Genomic DNA, 24,017 nt, shown 5'->3' on the forward strand with positions numbered 1-24,017 from the left:
ATATGAGTAAATGTTTTGAATTGCACTGATTTAATTTGTGTATGTCTATGAGCGATAGAACCATGTAATATACAATTGTGATACAAGACTTAACATTATCTGCAGGTCTATTTATTTGGTCACACAGACAGGCACATGTGTAATGTAAACACTTAGAGTAAAAAGTTGATATCCATACCATGTGTTCAACATCATAATCTGGATGTTGACAACTGTTAACATGTACCTTTTTTTAATTTCCTAATTGAATCAACCATGATCTACTTTTAGGTTCTTCTTGATCTGCCTGCTACGTGATCTACATTCAGGAAAGAAGATATCTATAAGCAAGACATCGTTGTTGTTCAAAATGATTGAAAAGGTATGTACACAATTTCAGTTCAGGACACGGTGTAACCAGCCATTTTCCTACTTCAAAGGACAGGAAGGACTTCTTGTTCAAAAATAATTTTGGAATTTGGAATGTTGTTTACATATATTTTTAACTGTAACTTAATTCTACTCATAATGATGTCTTGCTTACAACCCCTTTTTGTCCTGAAGAAGGGTCGAGGGCGATTTGAAAATTAGGAAAAACCCAAATGGTACATATATTTGAACCCACAGGGTGGCTACTCACCGGGAATTCCTTGAATTCCGAAAATTATGCGTGAATTATTGGCACCGGGAATTATGTGTGAATACTGCTTGAATTTTTTTCTGTAGACGTGAAAAATTACAACTTTTATTAATCCAAATCCCATTCATTTTATACATATTTCTTTAATCTTTAATGCCCTGAAGCAAGTTTTTCACAGCTTAGCTTTTATTTTTATCGAGGAAGGAAAAGAAAAGAAAGTTGAGTGGAAAATAGAACAAAATTCTCTCAATCAGTTTGCTTTGTTAGTGTCCTTTGCAAAACAATCTATCTGACAGACGGAATATTATTGCAAGATATCTTGTAGTTGATTAGGTAAATTTAAAATTTTTATACAATTAACAATTTTTTGTAGATTTCTACATCCCGTAACATTTGTGACTTGTGTTTGTAGATGCATTTCTAGCCTGAGTATGTGAAGTGGCAAATGTAACATCTGCACTTTAAATTAAATATATATATTAAATTGAATTGCACATGTGCTGTACATTGTTAATATAGTTGTGCATGTGTATATGTGTGTGAGAGGCGGCAATTCGTAAGAGTGAAATAGAGAAAGCATCTGCTTGTAGCCTTGAATGTTTGGAAAGTTTGCCTTGAAAACCGGGAATTATGCTTGAATTTTATCATGATCCTAGAGTGGCTACCCTGACCCAGGACCCCTGCCATCATAGTGTGGTGTGCTAACCACTTAGCCATGAAGGTTGGTCCAACAAAATGAATTATTTGTTAATGCAACAGAGATAGCCTACACAAATATATACAATACATCTAGGATCTAGTACTTGTGTGTTCATTTGTGTTTCATGATATGACATCATGGGCATCTGGAAGGGGGGGCACGCCCCCCTGGAAAATGAAAGTCAACCAAAAATTATGTATTTCACACATATAATTTCATTCTAGCCACAATAATATGTGTTAATTATTGCATGAACATCATACATTCAAATTTAAGCAATGCTTTTGTAGGGAACAACACTATATTTGTAGAGAATGTGCCTTGTTTGCCTCCCCCCTGGAAAAAAATACCTTCCCCTCCCTGGAAAGAATCCTGCGGACGTCCATGTATGACATGAGTGTGACACGTCATCACTTGGAATATGAAAGGATATTTCATTTATGATATTAAATTGTGAATGCAATCTGTGTTCTAACAAGTTACAAGACAGTATTGTGGTCTTACAAATATAATTCTGAATTATAATTCACAATACTGCACTTAATCAGTGGTGACAATTGAGTTCCAAAACTGGGGGGCCATGGCAGTTGACATTCCCTTGGTAGATAAGGTGTAGCATAGTGCGGGGTCAAAAGTGGCAAAAAGTGAGGGAAGGGCAACTGCCCCCCTGCTAATCGCCGCCACTGCATTTAATAAAAGAAATTGGTCAAAGTTGAAAGCAACAGAAAAATGACTCCCAGTGAGACAGAAGTAGGCAAAATATGTGAAGACAAGACCTGTCCATATTAACATTGTTTCCATAATAAAATAAATAAAGAATGAAAGTTTTGAAAATTATTGCGTTATATTTTCATGTTAAAGCACTGCGATTTTCATCACGTGTTACAATTCTCTTTTATATTGATTTTAAAAATACTCACTTCTCATTTTCAATCTTTTCTCCTTCTTCTTCTTGCAGTTGGTCATTGAGTGTTATTAACTTCTGTTGTATTTCTTTCCAGTCTAGTTCCTCTTTCTTCTTTGCTTCTTCCATGTGTTCAACTAACACAGTCATCTCTTCTGTGTATTCTTCTGCCTATTAAGATACACAATTGCCTGTTATACTTATGTTTAAAAGGATTTATTAACAGAACAATTGTTTTCAATGTTTAATGCTCAATGGGTTAATGCAAATGTACAGAGTGCATGTTTGGTTAAATTAGTATGATATTAATTGTTGCTACTTTATTCATAAAATAGTAGCCGACCTCCATGATGGGGTGGTTAGCACAGCACATTATGATGCCAAGGGGACCTGGTTCAAGTCCCAGCCTGAGCATGGGTGTTCTTTGTGAGAGTCACTTTACCAATTTGATCATATCATCACTCATCCTCATCTTCGCAATTACCCAAAAGTGGTAGAAAGGCAAAGTAAAATAAAAAATCAGTCAATAATAAAATAGTATTTTTTGCCAGACTGTTATCTGAAACCTTAAATTGAGCACAAAATATACACTTTTGTAGTGTTTGTGTATAGGCCAAATGTGTTTAACTTTGCTAGGGGAAAAAACAAGCAAACATTGTATTATTCCAGGACATGAAAATGTGTTTAGCATTAATGTAATAATAATAATAACCGATGGTTCAACAGCCCGAGGGTTAGTGCCAGTGGCATATACTCTGGGTCATCTAGGTAATCGCAGATGACCCGGCTGTATTTTTTTTTAATATATATATATATATATATATATATATATATATATATATATATATATATATATATATATATATATACACACACACACACATTTCTTCACAATATTCTTCCAAACCAATTTCGATGCATACATTTCTTTGCTTCCAGCGTGCGAATGCTTCCAACCGTTTGCTGCTGAATGTCCGGGAACCTTTCTCCAGCCGGTGGAATGACTTCAGGGAATCTCACCCTGACGTCATTCCTCCCTCTTCCCTTACAACCCTTGGCGAGGAGGGAGGAGAGAGAAAGAGGGAGAGGAAACACTGCTTCTCAGGCACGGTGATTCCGTGGCCAGGGTAAGCTCCTTCTTGTGAGAGTCCACCGGTCGCACTCTCAACCTTCAGAGCCTTTCCCGTTCCCTCCGCTGAACTAGGGAAAACATACCCGGTAGAGTGCGAAGAACAGGAAAATTGAATAACATGGGCAAACCAATTCTACGCTAATTTTCACTTTACATTTGTTTCTGTCTTGCTGATTTCTGTTACTTGAACATAAATTTATCAAAAGGAAAAAGCTTAAATATTGAAGATGAAGAAAACTAAATTAAAATTCAAAGCTTAAGCAATTAAAGCACCTATATGCTGACTCCCCCATCCTTGTATTTACAAAAAGAGTGATTGTTTCTCCTCTCTAATCTTCAAAGCAGCGAGAATACTTCTTTCACGGAACTGAATATTTTTTAAAGGGAAAGATATCAAAAATAAATTATATATAAATATTAGTTGATTTAAGTTGCTATATTCCGCCTCTTTAGATTAATAGTGATGAAGATGAACGAATTAAACAGAAAACGAAAAAAACACATCAGGCACTTAGCCAGGTGGAGGACTCGGGGGGCTGAAACCCCCCTTCCCGAAATCCTACAAATATCTAATTTAAAAAGTGTATAGTGGTAATTAATTTTACTTCATTAGCAGGATTAAACACCTTGCATAATACGTTGTAATAATCTGAGATTCATCTTCAGGACTTCTTCTAATCCCACTGTTTCAACTTTATGTGGTGGCTGCTAATAAGGGATGATCCCCATCCGAAATAAAATTCTGGCTCTGGCCTGCAATGATTCGAACTTTTAAAACCTGTCATTTCGAGCTTGGAAAGGGATTTTTTTTTATCATTTATAGGAAATTTCATTCTCAGCCAGGAACACAACAACAGAAGTTTGGCGCGTGAAACTGAATACGTGTAGTCGTTGGCTTCGTGCTGTGCTTCGTGTTTATTATTTATTTAGGTGTTAGTGTTTGTCGTGATAGTGCTGTGTTAAAGGGTAATGGATGTGATACAAGATTTGATGGTGAAACCTTTTGGAACAAGATCTTTTCAGGAGAAGTTGCAAATTGTTAATACAGGCAGGCCAGTGTCATCGCTTGAACTTATTTCTACGCACAAAGACAAAAATCGGGAATATGTGAGGCATTTTCACAAGCAAATTATGACAAAACACCATGGTTGACAGGAAGTATAAGTGTTAATAAGCTTTGCATTTTTGTTGGCCGTGCTTACTTTTCGGGGCTGAAAAGAATGTATGGACGAGTGGCGGATACTGTAATCTTTGCAACGCTTGTGTCAAACATGAAAAATCCAAAAGTCACATAACTTCCTTTGTTAAGCTGCAATCTTTCGTACAGACACGTATTGACGTGCAACTGGACAAACAGCATGCTTTGGATGTGGTACAGCACAAGTAATGGGGTCCTGGAGTAAGTTGAATTTTGCACTTAAATTAATATTGCGGGTTTTTATTTCACTAGTGCACGTCTTTCATTTTATATTTCACAGGTTGTTTTTTTATAGCTTTATAATACTGTCTTGTTTTATTATTTGAAATTCTACACGTATATTAAACTGCAATAACGAGAATTAATTGATTGTGGTCGTAGCAATAAGACAAACATTCCGACACAATATTCCTAAATCCAATATGGATCCTGACATAAATTGCACGAAAACGTTTGGAGTTTAAGGATCAAGGGTTGGAGATTACCCACTCTTTAGAACCAGCATACGCCACTGGTTAGTGCCTACCGACCTACTGACTGCTGGCCTCGCTCCCACGTGCCTCAGCAGAGGTGGGCTGTCATCCAACCAGTTAAGAGGTGTCGTGTGATCAGCATAGGTTCTCATGACTAGGTTACGCTACTCATTTGTAGCTCCCCAATTTCCTCACGATGATGGGTGGCCACTGGTCCCATACACTTGCCGAAATTTCAGGAGAAAAGTTGTTCCACACTTCCCCAGGAGACTCGAACCAGCATGTCTGATGCCTTAGACCGCATTGCTATGGTATAGAGCTACCACAAGGAAAAGAACAATCGGCCAAAAGTTTCCGTTCACCTTCCCCTCTATCGGTTCAACTCTGGCCATACAGAAACCTGCTCTACTTTGCCTTTCCCCTCCATGTGGGAGCACGATACACAGGAGTCACGGGTCTGCACAAGCTCCTTTGCCTGTGGTTCCACTATACAGGACTAGCATGTAATGTTGTCCATTTATTTCAGTCAACAATTAATGTTTTTTGGTGTTGAGAAAAATAAGGGTATCACATTTTAGTTTGGTTTCATTTCATTTTCCCTGTATGATGTGAAAATGCAAGCACTAATCAACAAAAATTCATGTCATATAGGAATTCAGTGCCTCAAATATATTAAGAAATGCTACTTTTGTTTTGTAAATCTATTGAGAACAATGTAATGTATTGTAGTATTTTGGGAGAGATTGCGACTCACCCATTGTCTGGTTACGACAAAGTGTCTGCAATTAATTTTGACAGCTTTATTGCCTTTTTTGTACAGGTCCAGCCATTAAACTGTACGGTGGAAAGTTAATTCTGTGGTGCAACCCTTTGAGGGATAAGTGGCTTTTTTTGGGTGACTATGCAAATATTTTGCTCCTTTATGAGAGAATGAAAAATAGTTTTAGATGTTCATCATTGAAACAAAATTAGTCCTATTGAGATTATTTTATAGTACCCTAAAATGATGGTTATTAGCATTTATTTTTGCCTTCTCAGGCTTAAATTAATTATAGATATTTTAACATGTTTTGCAGGGTGTTGTTCTTCATGTAGCAAGAATTGATAGAACAATCTGTCCCCCTCTTTCATACACAATGCATATTTAGTCTATAGTGACTATAGTCACTGTTGAAACCTCACTTCATGTATTTACAAAATACTTGCACCAGCCTCAATTTCCTTAACACACTGGTGCATAAATTGCACAGAATTACATTTGGGGTTACTTGTTGGTCAGAAATATTTTTCATTAATTCCTGCGATTTCAATATTCAAATTATCCATTTGCAAGCAACAATTTTGTTTCTAAACTAAGATTATAGTATACAACCAGTGGTACCCAAAGTGTACGTCACAAAGCTTACAGGGGCACCGCAAATTGTTCCAATATTTTCACTGAAATGATATGATTGTTCCAAATATGTGCTTATTTAGTACTTTTTACACATAAAATGTTTCTGAATTTGAAATATGTGTTTATTTTTTAACTTAAGGCAAGCAACCTAACCACACTAACTGGGCGTTGCAAGTGTTAGATGGGCCTACATTCCGACTTGGGCACCGCAGGAAAATCTTGAAACACTAAAGGTGCCGTGAAACGAAAAAGTTTGAGAATGCCTGGTATGCAACAACACTGGTTGCTTGTTTGTACAGAGTAGAGTTGCGTTAGATTCAATTTGGTAACAATGCATGCGAATTTCAGACTTTAAATATGTGCTCTTACATACAATTTAATGCCAGAAGATATTTGTCAGTGGCTGCATGAAGAGGGGAAAAAATGGGAAATTCGAAATAAATAAAAAATATATAATTTACTGTACTGACTAATTGTGTGACTCAAGATGGGTGGGTAAAATAAATTGATGATTAAAAATTTTGCTGCAGTGCTGTAAAATATTTTTATTAAAAAATATATGTTGCCAGCTTGATGACAAGGAAGTTAAATGGACAACTTTTAATCTTGCATGACGTTCGCAGTTTTCAATACCAGCCTAAGCTTGTGTGTCCTTCATTCAGGGCTTCCCCCCACGGTGCAGTGGTAGCGTCGTCACCTTGTAATCAAGGGGTTGCGGGTTCGATACCCATAGGGCATATAGTGGTTCAGATCCCACTTTAAACTGTAGGTCCAGTCCCGATTAGCCTTACATTGCATAAAGTGGACTTAAAACACCAAATCAATCAATCAATCAATGCATCCTTCATCAATTTCATCTTATTACTGATTCTCATCACAATTAGCCAAAAGTGGCAAGAAAGAGATGTAAAATATTAAAAATATAAAATAATAAAAATATTTGTTTGAAGACCTTAACTTTGATCAAAAAATATATCTTCATTTAATTTGTAATTACAAATTTTATAACATTGTATAGAACTTAGTTTGTTCAGGGTTTAATTAAAATTTTCAGAGCTTCATTTTAAGCATTCGAAAGGTATTTTAGGTGTCTGAAACTTTTCTAGCCTAAAATAACGTATTGGGAGTATATTGAATTCCTGATCAGCAAATCACGCTTAAATGGAAACTAGATTTATAAGTTTTTTAGAATCCTGTATGTCGATGCTAATAAATTTGGCATGATTACTCCGGACGGTTATTATTTGAATTAAAAGAACTGAAAATCATGTGTTAATTATTAGCATATCACATCAGCTTCATTTATCTTCTTGAGGGGCTGTGTGTGTTCATTTCTTTTGTGTGCATTCTTGTTAATGGAGTGATGTTTTGGTATGAAGAGGAAAGAGTTACACTGTACAGATTATATGAGGGTAAGTCAGAAAGTAAGGTTCCCTAATTAATATCACGTTCTATTCCAGTCGAGCTGCATCTTGGCTGAGATGAAACTTAGATTTTGATTGGTAAAGGGCAGCAATTTCCAATGTCAGTTACACTTGAATCTTGAAAAATACATATTCAAAATTACTATATTGGTGAACAGAACATTAGATATTAATTAAGAAACCTTATTTTCTGACTTCTCCTCGTAACATTTAAATCATGGCAAGAATTACCTGCAGCCTTGCATTTTTTATTTTGTTTGTTAAAGCGTCCAGTTGAATCTTCTTGTTAGACTTGAGTAGCACGATATGGTTTATTTCATCCACAAGTAAGTCATGCTTTCTTTTCAATAAGTCTCTCGTTTTGCTGCAAAGAGTCCAAATCAAGTTTATATTTTCACATCTTTTGTTGTAAAGTAAATAATTTTCAACCAATAACTGCACTCGAAACGTTGGACACTAAAATCAAATTAAGATAGCTGGTAACCCGAGAACGCTTGTTCGAGTCTTGATTCTGTAACTAATAAAACTCTCTTTGAGTTACCTTTTTGTATTCAGTTGTTTCCAGTTTGGAAATTACGGCTCACTATAGCCTCTACAAAGCTATTGAATTGCCTTGTATATTCAGCGGTGGCACCAGGATTAATCATCTAGGGGTGCTGAGGAGGTGTGGAATGAAATTTATGGGGTGCAAGGTTGAAAATATAGAAAACATGAAATATGCATGCATATTTTAGTCCCTAAATCAAATATCAATCAATTTTTAGCAGGCATCTAAGAAAATATGCTAATGACACTGAAGAATAGTGACTTCCTTTATTTTTGCCTGATTTTAACACAACGATGTCGTCTTGAAATTTGAAAAGAACAGTTTGTTCAAGGGAAGCCAATGACATACATGGACGACTAGAGGATTTTATCCATGGAGAGGCAAGCAAAGGCAAGGCATTTGTCCACAGAAAGGGGTCGAGGTATATTTCCCCCCCTAATAGTGTTGCTCACCCTTCTAAAAAAATTTCAGTTTGAAGTTTCCACGTTCCTCAACGCTCTTATAATAATTAACGTAAATGACCGTGACTGAAATGTACAATTTTAGATTGACATCAACTGTTTAAGTCCTCTTTATACACATACAGGCTAATTGGGACTGGACCTATAGTGTAAAGTGGGATCTGAACCACTATGTGCCTCCATCGGGTATCGAACCCGGGATCCCTTGTTACAAGGCACAACCAATTTAGGTACAAAATTCAGTTATTAATCAAATGCCAAAAACGTTGCATATGTGACAACAACTGCTGAGTGTTCAGTTTTTGTGCATTGGGTAAAAGAAAGAAATCGATACTATGCAAACCAAAGTTCTTCAATTTGAAAAAGAGAATAACACAATAAATACGAAATTATGTAGGCACTTTCATGTAATTATCAATTCACTTTTTTGGACTGCTTCACTTTTCTGAAAACGTTCCGTTGTTTTGTTACCCCTCTTTTTTTACATAATGCATAGCCTATCTTCCATCTGCCCAGATGCTATGGTGTAAGGACAAGACGCTAAGTGCACAGCAACTTCTTAGTTAAAACTCCTTGGGCCACACTTGAAAAAGTCTGAAATGGTACATTTACTAGAACAAAATAGAACGAATTAGCAAGGAAACTACCGTCATGATACAACTCACGTTAAATAATTTCCTGAGAATGACCTGATGATAACTTGAAAGCAACTGAAATTTTTGTTCCAATGTGACTTGAAGAAAAGAGGAAGAACAAGTAGGCAGACAACAAAATCATGTATTAACAGTGCAAAGGAAAACACAGCAACTGACACTGAGATATATACATTTACCGGAAAACACAAACACAAGAAAAAACATTCTTAACAACAATTCTGAAGAAATAAAGACAAGGGCCGCTGATCTTTATAGACTGCCGACAGTACATGAAAATAAATGCGCAATCTTAGTGCTTGCTGGTTGTAAATAATAAGAGCAATCTCACTTCAATACCTAACATTCGTCCCTCAATATGACAACTACATGACATAATGTGACACTGAAAGAGGTAATGTTTTAGGTAGAATATAGGTTTTGGATAGGGGTGCAGAAGAAAATTAAGGGGTGAACAAGCACCTCTTTGCACCCCCCCCCTCCCTGGTACCACCCCTGTGTATATTACTGTTTAATCAATATTGACTTGGGTCAAGAAATGAAGAGAGAGAGAGATTTCTTAAACTTAGCGGAACTCCATGGTGCTCTCTGAGGGCTAAAGCATTGCAAGTAGCTTTTTCCTCAAGTAACCCGTGGTCACACCTGTCTTCTGGCTGTTGAGACCAGAGTCCACCACTTCTTCTTTTCAAGTAGCTCCCCAGAAGCACTCAAGATTTTGTTTGCTTCCACTAGAAATCAAACCCAGAACCTCTTTGACGAAAGACGAGAGTGTCAACCATTTGACTACATGGGAGCTCTAGATATTTCTTAAACCACTGTATAAAATTGTATCTTACACCCTTAGATGTTGCATGAAAACCTATAATTCATATTTTTCTTGTGTGTACACATTGCTTGCATTGTAGAATTATTTCTCTTGTACTCTACGGTTGTTTAATCAAACAAAAAAAATGTCTGATGAAGGGAGCGTGTGTTCTCCTGAAACGTCACAACAAATTGTGTTCTTATGCTTGTAACAACCGTAGACCACAAGAGAAATACTAATTATAAAATCCATATTTAATTATACTCTGACTCAGTGGCGTACCCATTATTTTTGAAAGGGGAGAGTTACATGTACTTTTTTTTAGTAGTGGGTCCTCATTTTACCATCTTTTTGTTTTATTTAGTAATATTGGGCCAATGGGTGGGGTTAAACCCCCACCAACCCCCCTCACCACTGCTCTGACTCTTACCTCTGGTCTTGGAAATTCCTTTCAGTTTGCTCATAGTCACATCCTATACTCTCCAGTGTTTTTTGAATTGCTAGCAGATCCTGTTCCAAACCATCTTTTTTCTGTATGCATGTTTGTTTGACTTTGTCCCTGTGTCCTAGAATAGTATCAATAATAATCAGTGCTTGAAGTGAGCGTGATGGTGTACCCCAGCTAGCAAAATTTTTGCAAAGCATTTCCCCCCCCCCCCTTCCCCCAAGCTGTCCTATTGTCTCCATGTCTGCACCAAGTATCTCCTACCTAACATCTTTCACTTCAAGTGCTGATAGTAATAGACAGAGTTTTGTAGTCAATTATTACAGTCATAGTAGAAATATCACAATGAATTATACACTTAACATAAAGCTGAGTCTATACCAATATCAATACTGATACTACATATTACAAATTCTTACCAATGCCAATGCTTGAAAATTGTAACAATTAAAAATTGTTAAAAAATATTAATTTTAGTACACCTGAAAATATATACATCAATTTCCCAGAGTTTTGCTTTAAAATATTCTAGAATTATGTCAGAATCTTAAAATAGTGGTCGAGTCACAAAATCCACTTTTTCACACAATACTGGTGCAAATAATTGGAAACTTTACATTTTGCATAACTTCCAGACAGTGGTGGGACCCCAACCAGCACTAACTTTTTGCCACTTCTGCTTCTACACTACGCTAAACCTTATCTACCAGGGGAAGTAAACTGTCCTTGCCCCCCAGTCTTGGAACCAAATCGCCACCACTGCAGCATTTTTGTGGTCTCTGCAAAATCGTGAAACTCCAGAAAAGTATTGGTTGCTCTCAGAGAATAAATTCTGACTAATATTTTCCAATAACGATACCATGGATACCAGTTCACATTATAATCCTGTATGTCTCTTATTTCCCCTTTATAAATAATAAAGAAGTGAGACGTGGATTATATTATCGGTGCAGTGGAAGTTAATTATCTTTCAGTAGGTAATTAAAATATTTAATGTAAACTTAATATTCGTTCCACCATAATATTTATTAACAAATCATATCAGTAAATATACTTTCCAAATTTATATATGTATCACATGGTTCATTCACAACCCATCTAAACACCTAAGAACAACATTTTAGTTTACTGAACAAAAATAACCATATATAATCTTCCCATTAAATTGTAACAGTCTGTCCAATTAAAAGTCAGTACGTAACGGCTATATGAGTCAACTGCAACCCTGCCCAAAACCCCCACAGCCAACAGGACCCGGAGCAATCTACCCTTAAAAAAAAATTCCTTCTTTAGCACTTTTAACAAGTCAAAATAACTATTAACGTTAGGCAAATTCCACCAGGCCATGCAGGCCCAAAAAGGGTGATACACGGAAATACAGTATACTCAGCCTGTGTCCAGTTAGTCCTACGTCTCCCCCAGTCAGCAGGGATCTGCCACGCCAAACTCCTCGCTCACCCAGCGCAGAAGCCTAGCCAATGGCATACCCTACCTTAGTCACATGTATATTGCATCTTCAATACGTCAGCAATGAGTTATTGTACACTATGGGCTTACAACATTAAGGTCTGATACACTTCAGATGTTCAGCTTTGCAAATTCAGTACCTTGAATTTACAATATCACCTGAACACTTGCTACAGGTTATCTATGATAATTGGTATGTCGAAGTACTTGGTGTGAATCAATCTGATCATCCTAGAAGTTTCAGTGATATAAAGTTAAGGTAAATATGAAATTATTCAGTGCACAAAATATGTAGCTATGGAGTCAGAGCCCCACAAATTCCCAATCTTTGTCTGAAAAAAGGTAAGGCATTCTCTCCCTTGAGGATAGTCATCCAGAAAGTGGGGCACACCCAACTGGCAAATATCATCAGTCAGTAATTTGTGGTAATTGCTATAGGGACTATAATTTCAAATAAGACTAGTCTTTATAGTTTAAAACAGTAATCTTGTAAATCACCAATGAATTAATAATTCATTGCAGGAATACCAAAATTTCAATTGAAGCAATATTCTTTAAGGGAACAGCGCTTTGAAAACAATGGCTCATTTGTCTCCTGTTCCCTGCAAAAATGTCTTGCTTGGTCCTTGTTGAAAAAAAATCTGCTGACGTCCATGCCCCTGAGAGTTTAAAGTTAGCAATAAACAATTAATTAACAAAAATGATCACCACATGCTCCTTCTCTAATATCTGAAAAGGCAATCCTTCGTCAGCATCTAAAAATTCATTTATCAATCTCTCTTCAAAATACTTGAAACCAATAACACTGAACAACAGTACATGGAACCAACTGAACTTTCTGTTGTTAGATTGTGTGTAGCACCCTCAAAATTTGAAATAATTATGTATATTAAAGTAAAATAAAGTGCTCCCCTGTGGTTTGCACCATGCCATGAAGTCGTATTGAGGGTGTGGAGTTAGGACCCCACACTTTCTTGATCACGGCAAAAGGTGGGGGTGATGTGATCACTCTGTCTGCCTTTATCCTCCAGAGTTTCCTCCAGGTACCCACTGTATACGACTCTGGGTGGGTGCCGGAGCCACTTGAACAGGTGGAAAAAATCCCGGTTCTCCCCCACCGGGGATCGAACCTGGGTCACTCTCATGGTAGTCAGATGCCTGACGACTGAGCTACTGCGGCTCCTAATTATGTATAATACTTGCTTAATGACGATGGACATGGGACAATATTCATGAGTGACTTTTTGCAGTGAAATAATGAGTATAACATCTACAAATCATACATTTGTGCAGATGTCAAGTTTTTGCAATACATTCAGGCTTACAGGCTGGATTCACAACATAGAGTTCCAATATTTAGATTATGCAGTGCATTCAATTTAAAATTGTGCCCACCGGAAAGGCATCATGAAAATAAGTATTAATGTGCATATATGTAGGAAAATACATGGCTACAATAAGTTTGGAAATGATGTTCCTGCATTTCAATGCATTTGTCCACATAATTCACCATGCTCCCTCGATCCGATAAAGCATTCTGGTGTCTATACTCTGGACGGCAATAGTTATGTTAATCTTATGCTAGGCCTCCCCGATGGTGTAGCGGTAGCGTCATCGCCTTGTAATCAAGGGGTCCCAGGCTCGATACCCTGTGGAAACACATAGTGGTTCGGATCCCACTTGAAACTGTAGGCCCAGTCCCGATTAGCCTTACTGTGCATAAAGTGGACTTAAAACACCAACTCAATCAGTCAATCAATCATCTTCAGCTCTTCCAAGGCGTGTGGATTGTTTTTGTGTACAGTCTGTTTTGAATATCGCCACAAAATATAGTCCGGGCTGGTAAGATCTGGAGATCTTGTTCGCCACAGTCCTTTAGAAATGATTCTGTCACCAGAAAAATCTGTCACGATTGCCATAGTGGAATTTTCAGTATCACAAGTAGCACTGTCTTGCTGTATCCAGCAGTTGCGTTTATCTTCTTCAAGTAAGGCTAGGAACTGCCTGACAATATCTGGGTAGGCCTCGGCATCTAAAGTTGTGTTAAAACACAGGGCCGATTATTCGTCGCCTTGACATGGCACACCGGATGCTGATCTTCACAGGATGCAGGGGCGACTCGGCAAAGAGATGTGGGTTTTCTGTGCTGCATATTCAGTAATTTTAGCTACAGATATATCCACTAAGATGAAACCATAGATAAGGGTTTTGTGTGATTAAACCATGATTCATCTGTGACAAACACATGATCTAACATAGATATGTCCCCATGAATAAAAGTCTGAAACCATTGGCATTACTGAATTTCACAATAGCAGTCAGAGACCCAAGATTGTACACCCGTGTTCAACTCCACCTCTTCACGAGTTACTCATCACACCAATTCTTGCGTACGGACTTCCATCCCCTCCCCTCCTTTCCTTTTCCCATTTTCCTTTCCCTAACTTCATTGCCTCTTCGTTCCACACCAAGCAACGTGACTACACAACCATCTGGTTACCATTTCAAACAAAAGAAATGCATTCTGTTAGGTATTTGCCAATGTACGGAGTGCAGTACAATTATAAATTGAACACACCATACTTCCCAAATTCAGAAAGGAAAGTCACAGGAAGTGTAGTTGTGGGTCCGAAAATAAGATGCAGCTTTGAGTTTTCCTGGACTGAGATGAGGACTTCTTTCAAGAACATATGGTCATATTCCTTGGAGAACATATAAACAGACAAACATGAGGTCTTGGTTAGCAAAATTGCTAAAATACTATTGAGCTCCTGATTGCAACGTATCCTTGAAAATGCATTTAGATTTCGTCCCACAATTTCAACAATGAAAGAACATTGCCACTGTGAAAAGAACCCTAGTTTGCTTGCAGACTGCTGGTGGAAATTGACTTGAGACACTCCAGAGATGTACAGCAGGAAAATATACGTAATATCAGTGAATCTAAAGATATACACTGTTTTGAGCACAATGGTAATATTTCAACTAAGGTTATTTCAAAATCTACACAAAATGTAATGTCATATTTGAACTCACCAGATCAGATCTATAAGGGGGGATTTTCAAACTGTAATTTTGCTCGTCAGTATAATGACTTGTCAGTTAGCATAAGAGAGAGTAATTGACAATCTTGAATATTGATCTAAGTTATCATTGTATATAAGTAAAATCACATCACAACAAAGTACCTTCAATTAGTTCCTTGTTCCTTTTCTTCAGAGAAACTACAATTGATGAAAGATGGCTGTTAACAATGCTATATTCTTCCAACTGGTGCACAAACATATGAAAATTTCCTCCAATATCCGTAAAGTTTCTTTGCAGTTCATGTATAAGGTTCTTGTCAATGGGCAAATTGAATTTTCCCACTATCTGTTCTGTAAGAAAATACAATTATCACAGTTGTCAGTCATTGTTCTACTAGCACTGTGCCTTTCATTTTTCATTACAGTGACGATTTCTTTTATTTTTATGTATAATGTACTTTATTTATATGTAATATCTGCAGTCTAAGTGGGGGGAGATACAGGGGTATGCTATACCCCCCCCCCCCAGCTAGGATAATTTGTATTTTGTATAATTGGCATTACCCTAATGATTGCCTTCCTGTTAACCATACAAGCATCCCTCTTCTTATCCTAAAACTCGATGAAGCACCCCCCTCCATGGGCATGAATTGGGACCTAATTTTGAGGGGGAGGCAGAATCGAACTTGAGGTTTAACTTTGCAGGGACCGAATCAAAAAGTTATCCACCAACTTCCACCACCAAGGTTGCCTAAGGCAGTCACATAGTAAGGGAGAACGTGTTTAACATATTAAATAGTAAATGTTTCTTACTTTCTTTCATAACATTAATAGGAGGGAGGGGAAAGGTTGCTGGCAGCACTATGTACGATTTTCTCTCTGTCCCTGCCACCACTTGCCTCCCATCTTCTTCATACCCAGCACTAACCAGTTTTGGCAAGTGGACTCTGCAGCTTTTATTATCTGGCAGGGGAGGGAAGGGAACTGTGCTGACAGATGTGCCTGAAGTGATAGATGAAGCATAGTTCACAAGAAACCTTTTCCATCATGACTTAGAGCTGTTTTTCACTTCGACTTAATGCAATTTTTATTATTTTTTGTACTCCAAACCAGAACTCCAAATTGAATTTTAAAAATCACACATATTCGTGTATTCTTCTAGAAAAGCTTTGATTATCACAAATATTGAATGTCTGTTTGGAGATTTTTCAAAGAAAGAAGAAACCATTTTCAGCTGTTGAGAGAAAGGTCCAGCTGAGCCTTAAGACAGAACCATGTAAAAATGCATGATAGTCAAGGTGAGAAAAATCTTGTCAGGGCAGTTGGGAAGGGAACAGAAGGCAGAAGGATCCCCTTTGCTCTCCTTCTGAATCTGCAACTAGACCCAGAAGAGTTGAAATCCAGTAAGTAATTCATCCTAGTTTCTTCTTTCAATTTGATTGGGACTCATGCAAGCTAATATAAATGATTCATTGGCTTTCAGTTTTGTGATTACTGAAATTATATTAACACCGTGCCTTGTATTAATGACACATCAAACTGATAAGAATGATTGAGTTTGAGTTTTTAAGTCCAATTTACACATAGATAGGCTAATAGGGTCTGGTTCCGAACCACTGTATACCTGCACAGAGTATTGAACCGCTTAAAGAATAAGAGTTAGTTTCTCACTGCTGATAGATATAAAACGAATAACGACAATGTGATGTGATTGTTAAACTGTTTCCAACATGTAAAATAAGACAATTATAGGATTTAAAAAAAAATCTTTTTTTTTTTTTATCAATGACATTCCAAAGTTAGACCCTTCCCTCCCCATGTGGCATAGACTATTGAATTCATTTCTTTTTAAGTGAATATTCAGGAGCAGATAAAGATGAGTTCATTTGAGATTTTTGCAACTGAAATTTGGCTAATTAAATTCTTTCTTAAAATTAAGATAAACATATTATCATCCTTATCCTAATCCTCTAAAAACCATTACAAACAAAATTTCTCAGGTATTTCCAACTCTCAAACTTAATTTGTTTAAATAAATAGTTCTATTGCTAAACTTAAGTTTAATTTTATTTGTAAAATATTTAGGGGTCAGAATCTGGTACACTTTTTTAACATCTGTCATTTCTGATACAAAATAATATTTGAAGATTAGGCACACACAGGAGATGTACTACGTATAAATTTTCAGCGAAAAATGCAGGCTCGACCAGGACTCGAACCCGGGTCTCTGGCATACCATGACATTGCTCTACCACTTTTTTTTTTTTAACAAACTTTTATTTTACCAGCATAAATACAAAATAGATCTGCTTTCTTACATAAATTCTGTTAAAAGTATTGTATAGGATTTTTAACATAGTAAGTAATATAGTAAGAGTCCAATTTTCTCTATCTGATACAAGATTTTTGGCGTAAACATGCAGTTGTACCTGTATTACAAATATACGTTTCTTCATATATTAAATACCTGTCTACACTTTCACACCACAAGTATACAATTATTGTTGTCTAAACAACACTGAGGTAGTTTCCAAAATACTCATACATTTTTGGATATTGTAACATTTTCCATCTAGTTCTTTTTAAATACTGTGTGAAAAAATGCTATTGCTCTCATACTTTTTACAAAATACATAATATGTTGTATTAGCTATTAACCAAATTACTGCATTGTTTTTCTTTTCTGGAAAATATTTGAAATCTGGTCTTGTACATATCGACGGATGAAAGTACTAGGCTGCTGTTCAACATATTTGTCCTAGATATGTCGTTAGGCATTTCCAAATTCCCTGTACTCCATTACATGTTACTATTCTATGTTCATTGGAGTCTATCTCTCCACATATGTGGCATTTATTAGTTGTTAGTCTATTGATATTATGTAAGCATTCATTAGTTGGTATAATATCATGTATTACATTGTACCAAACACTATACACTGATGTATCCAGAAATTCTTATTTAAATTTTTCCAAATATTTTGCCATCTATTATTGGGAAAATGTTTTTCAATGCGGTGAGTCGGTATCTGCAACTGTTTGTGAAACAGTGTATATAAGTATTGAGAGAGTTTTACATCACCTTTTGGCGGAAGCACCACATAACTGAATTCTTGCATCAAACTTCAGAGATATAACGGTCCTTTTTTCAATCTGCGTAGATCTGGCGGATTTTGGGGTGGAAATTCCTCCGTCCATAACTGTATCCATAATGATGTAATGGAGTCTTCAATGCCATAGAGCGTATAGGATCTTGCCAGGAATAGGGATTTGCATTTGATCTCAATATTTGTGAGCTCCAATCCTCCTTTTAGTTTCATTTGCCATAGATTGGATAGTGGTATTCGAAAAAAATGTCCATAGCACATAAACCAACCAATTGCTGAATAAATTATTCTGAGGTATTTTTGATTGATTGGGATCACTTGGGCTGTATAGTTTAATTTACTAAACATATAAGTTTGCAAAAACCACACCCGTTGTATCATGTTCAACTGTCTGCTGCGCATTTGATAACATTGTATGCGAATGTCTCTCACTATCTTTTGTCAATTGGATTCTAACATTTTTTCCTCGTCCCTGTGAAAAATTATTCCTAATATTTTAATTTCCTGTACATAGGGTATCCCTATATCTGGATATTTTTGAGCCCATGTGCCAATTGATTTTTCCATATTTAGTTTGGCCCCACTAGCATGGCAGTATATATGTATCGCTGCCATCATTTTTTGCATTTACTAGTGTGTGGTGATACAAGCAGATAGATCATCTGCGAAAGCAAACACTTGGTTTTCTTTAAAGGTGTGTATCTCATCGGGAGTAGTTTTCCTGGTATATTGCAGCAAAGGATCCAGGGTTAAAGCAAACAGGAGCATACTTAGTGGACATCCTTGCCGAATTGATCTTGTTATATTTATTGGGAATGACAGGAATCCATTGACCATTACTTGAGATGTTGCCTGTTGATAGAAACCTTTCAAAATATGAAGAAATTTATCACTGAATCCATTTGCCTTTAGCAGCTCAAACAGGTAGTCATGCGACACTAAATCAAACGCTTTTTTGAAATCAAAAGCAAGCACACATGCATCAATTTTCTGCACCATATAATAGGATATCAGATCGCGAATCCCTCCAACTGCACTGAATATGTTATGCTTTTTGCCAATGCATGTTTGTTTCTCGCTGAGTATCCGCAGTAAAATTAACTTTAACCTATTTGCTAAGATCTTTGCCATTAATTTATAGTCACAATTTAGTAATGTTATTGGTCTGTAATCATCTACTTGTTTTGCATGTGATTTTTTCGCTATCAATATGATGATGCCTTCATTTTGTAAAACTTTTCCATTTTTAAAGGCATCTTGTATGATTTTGATTAGTTCATATTTTATAATCTCAAAAACTGCAAATAAAACTTGTAACCAATACCATCTTTTCCTGGTGCTCCTTTAAGGTTGCATGTTCGTAACGCTTCATATACTTCTTCTATTGTTACTTCAGTATCTAAAAGTTGTCTATCCTCTTCTTGCAAACCATTATTTAGCGATTTCAGTATTGTCTCTCTTGCTTCTGATTCCCCTCCCCGGTCTGATAAAGCTCCCCATAATAGTCATAAAATGTTTGCATGATTCCTGGCTGACTCACATGCGATTCTCCACCTGAATCCACAAGATTGTTGATCATGAGTGTTTTTTGTTATTTTTGCATCTGTACATAGTGATACATCGAAGTTCTTTCATCTTGAATTAAATTCTTGAAGTTGGTTCTTATTGTTATGCCTTCCATTTTTTGCCTCTGGAGTGTTAAGATTTTGGCTTTATACTGCTGTATGGCTTGGTAATTTTTGGTGACATCTCTCCCTTGACATGCCTCGTGTAAACACTGGTAATAAAAGTTTATCAATCTGTTTCTGTCTTTTGCATTTTCTTTTCCATACCAGCAGGAAAAAAAATTAATTTTGGTTTTACATATCGAACCCACCAGTCATTATGATTACTGTAATACTTTTGTTGTTTACACCATTCAACCCATTTTTGTGCAAATATTTCATTGATATGTGGTAGCTCTAATAACTGTATATTTAGCTTCCAATATGAAGGACCCCTGACTAGTTTTGTTTCTTCCAGGTTTATTGCCAATTTTACTGCCATATGATCAGTAAAGGGCGCTGGCCATGCTTCTATGGATGTTATATTTTTTATTTGATCTGTATTTGTATATAACCTATCGATTTTCGATCCAGATTTATTATTGAAATATGTAAATATTATATCCTGTCTCTTCTGTAACCAAATATCTTTCAAATGCAATTCTTCAATTAATGTTGCAAGTGCTGGACTCTTTTGATAGGCTCCTAAACAATCACTGGGAGTCAATACCTGATTAAAATCTCCCCCAAGTATTATTTTAGATTCATTTAACGGTAGCAAATATAATATGTCCTGATTATAAAATTGTTCACGTAACTGTCTATTTTGATTGCCTGATGGGACATAAATATTTACAAATGTATAGTTGGTACTTTGAAAGCTAATGCCTCTCCCATCTACTAACTTTTTTACATTATTAATGGTTAGGCCGTTTCTAACAAGTGTTGCTGTCCCACGGCCATTGATAACAATATTAACTATGGCTTCGTAACCATATATTGATGGAAAGTCACACATACAAACTTCCTGCAAAAACAATACGTCTATGGAGTGTACCCCTACAAATTCTTCTAACATTTTACAGGCGAAAAGATTCCAAAAATATTAATAGTACATATTCTAGTGGTATATACCATTAATAAATGAATATTGTAGCACACAGTTAAGAGTACTTTCCGATCGTCCCTCATAACTTTGAAAAAAAAATTATACAAATAACAAATGTAATATCAAATTAAATTTCCCTTTTTAGGGTTTACTTCTTCTGTTCATTACTCTATTCATACCTCCTACCTCTCTCACTGATCTCCTCTTCGCAACTGTGTTCTCCCTACCTTTCGAAGTATTCTTCGTCCGTTTTTTTGCACTCATCTGCTGAGATTTTTTCCACTTTGACATTGAAGTGGCACTTTCGTCACTTTCTTCTTCTGTATTCAATTCACTTTCCAGCTCACAGTCTTTCGAAGGTCCCTTGTCCTCCTCTTTTGGGACGTTGTCCTTTGCCGCTGGGATGGGAAGAAGATCAACTGAGTTTCCTTCGTCCTGCATCTGGGCATCCTGCATTTCTTCACTTCCTTTTTCCTCTTGTTTGTCTAGGTTGGAAGTTCCCGGTTGTTTTGTGTCCATTTTCTGGTTGTGTTCTTCCTTTGTGGTCGCCGTATTTACCGGTGGTAACATTTCCACCGGGCGGGTGTCACTTGGCACATTCTTTATCCCCTTATCTTTCTTTTGTTCTTTTATCACCTTTTGTAGACCTTCCGACTTGTTTTGATTATTATCTGGTTGGAACTGATTGTTCACATTCGAGGAACTCCCCTTTTCCACTATTATATCACTATAATTTGTCTCTAGGTTTTTATTCACACGAAGCGTTGTTATCTGACGACTATCACATTGCCAGCTATCGTGTCCTTCTTTTCCACAAGCACTGCACGTTCTCGGCTGTCCGTCGTATATCACATGGCACTGATGAGAGTTTACTGTAATGAACGACGGAATCGGTTTCTTTAGTTCCATTTTCACTATTCTCACCCCGTTATAAACTTGATATTTAAAGTTATCAGACCACGTTCTTTGTCTATACATTCCACCTTCCCAAATTCCGTCATTTTTTCTTTCACGCAGTCATCATCTAATTCTAGTGGTAAGTTAAACACTCTTACCGCTTTTCTTTCCCTCCCCGCATCACTCAAAAGCACTTTTACAGTTTCACCATTATCATAACAAAAGTTTGTTTCCGGACCACATTTCTCTAACATTCACGTCATTATTGCTTCTCTGATACGTTTTACGAAAACACATCGAAAATGCGTAGGTATTTGTATTCCCAAGATCTCATCTACGTGGAGTTGAAATTGTCCATGTATAAAGTCATGAATTTCTCGCGCCAACGGCCTCGGTGCCCCGAACGGAAAACGTATCTGGATGGTATTTTGTCTAATGATATTCATCTTTTTACTAAACTAAAGTACTTTTCCAATTCTACATACTCACCAGCAAACTGCACCAAACGCCACAAGCAACACACACACGGCACTCCCGCTCGTTGTTTCCTGAAGGCAACTTTTCACTGACCTTCACGGAGCAACTAGTTTCCGCGTCCGCTCTCTCTGAAGGCTTCCACGGAACTGCCACTGAGCTACCGAGCCGGCCTGGCCTCGCCTGCTAATATTTGTATTTTGGTTATTTAGTGTCACTTTTCGGCCACCTAGGCTAATCATAAGCATGAGGATGAGTGATGATGATGTTATCGATGAAGAGACACTTACAAATAACACATATGCCCACGTCAGAATTTGAACCTGGGAACTTACGTGTCGAGATGGAAAGTTGTCCACTAAATGCACTCGGCCACCGAGCCAGCTATTTCTTTAATTCGATTCTATCATAAGGAATTCTTAGGAAATAATGAAAGACACATGACACTTTATGAAGATTGAAATCAAGACGTAATTCGGATGTTTTCAACTGCATGTATACCATTATGGTTAGGCCATCCTTAGTATATGTCTGTCAAATCCCAAGTTACGATAAGTGGTTGGCCGTACTGAATATGGTTGGCTCAACGCATGGTTTCCACGTTGAACCTATGGTTGAGCCAACGTGTGGTTTTACGTTGGACCAACGTACTGAAAACTAAAGAATGAAAAGGTTTGTGTTCTGATATACACATAATTTATTGTGAGGCCAAATGTAAACAATAGTACAAATTATTTATGAAAATAAAAAAAAAATACATAATTGCTGGAATTCCCTACCCCCACCCTCCACTGGAAATATTTCGAATACCACTTTAAGAAGGGGACTCGAGAAGTATTCAAAATATATAATTTTCGACCACCACTGGCTTGTGTCATGAACGAAAACAAACTGCTCATTATCACTGTTAAATGTTCGAAGTGCAACTTACCCAGCTCCTTATAAAGCGCCGCATTTACAGATTCTAATCGAACTGTTTTATCCACTGCATTTCGTCGTGCTGACGATATGACATTTATGCATGTAGTCGAACGAAGTTCGGACATTCTGATATTGCTTCAATAAATACGTGTGCATATAAATACTGTACACAAACCGACACTAATGTTCATCACCAAGAGTTATTTAATTAGGTGAGACCACGTTATGAAATAAGAAGTCATTCGCAGACTTCTCTTGTCATCAATAATAACGAAATGTATAATGGTTTCACCTACGTCACAAACTATTGAATTGTGGCGATTGTGGCTTCGATCAGCCATGATTGAGGCCAGTCAGTGGCGTGCCCAAGGGGAATTGAGGCGGTTCATACCCTACCTTCTTTTTCGTCCAGTATTCCTAAAGAAAAAAAGCGTGAAAGGTAGGAAAAGAAGACAAAATGAGGGCTGACTACCAAAGACATTGTGTGAAACCCCTCCTGGCACGCCACTGAGGCAGTTCTTGTATGCATACGGAATTCAAGCGGGCAGACGGGATATACTAACACAGATATACATGATTCAAAACAAAGGTGCGGTTTGTACAGATGTAACGAACGCTACGTGGTGGATATTTCTTTGCAAACAACAAATAAAATTGGTCGCAAACATGGCAGCTGTGCGCATTGTGACGTCACATTACTCCTGCTGCCAGAGGGGG

The 24,017-nt window shown here is 37.0% G+C and overlaps 1 protein-coding gene across 1 annotated transcript in view; it reads right to left on the bottom strand.

Moving 5' to 3' along the window:
- Positions 1 to 23,467, bottom strand: part of LOC145980754 (uncharacterized) — a 76,922-nt gene extending 53,455 nt beyond the window's left edge. Inside the window, exons 1-5 of the mRNA XM_083113814.1 lie at positions 23,311 to 23,467; positions 15,413 to 15,601; positions 10,743 to 10,878; positions 8,078 to 8,210; positions 2,240 to 2,394 (exon numbers count right to left, since the gene is read on the bottom strand). Coding sequence (XP_082969940.1) covers positions 2,240 to 2,394; positions 8,078 to 8,210; positions 10,743 to 10,878; positions 15,413 to 15,601; positions 23,311 to 23,425 — 728 coding nt within the window. The 5' untranslated portion in view covers positions 23,426 to 23,467. The remainder of the gene's footprint in view (positions 1 to 2,239; positions 2,395 to 8,077; positions 8,211 to 10,742; positions 10,879 to 15,412; positions 15,602 to 23,310) is intronic.
- Between the last annotated feature and the right edge of the window lie 550 nt (positions 23,468 to 24,017).

Source organism: Lepisma saccharinum, chromosome 28 (genome assembly GCF_977018435.1).
Source record: "Lepisma saccharinum chromosome 28, izLepSacc3.1, whole genome shotgun sequence".
Taxonomy (NCBI): domain Eukaryota; kingdom Metazoa; phylum Arthropoda; class Insecta; order Zygentoma; family Lepismatidae; genus Lepisma; species Lepisma saccharinum.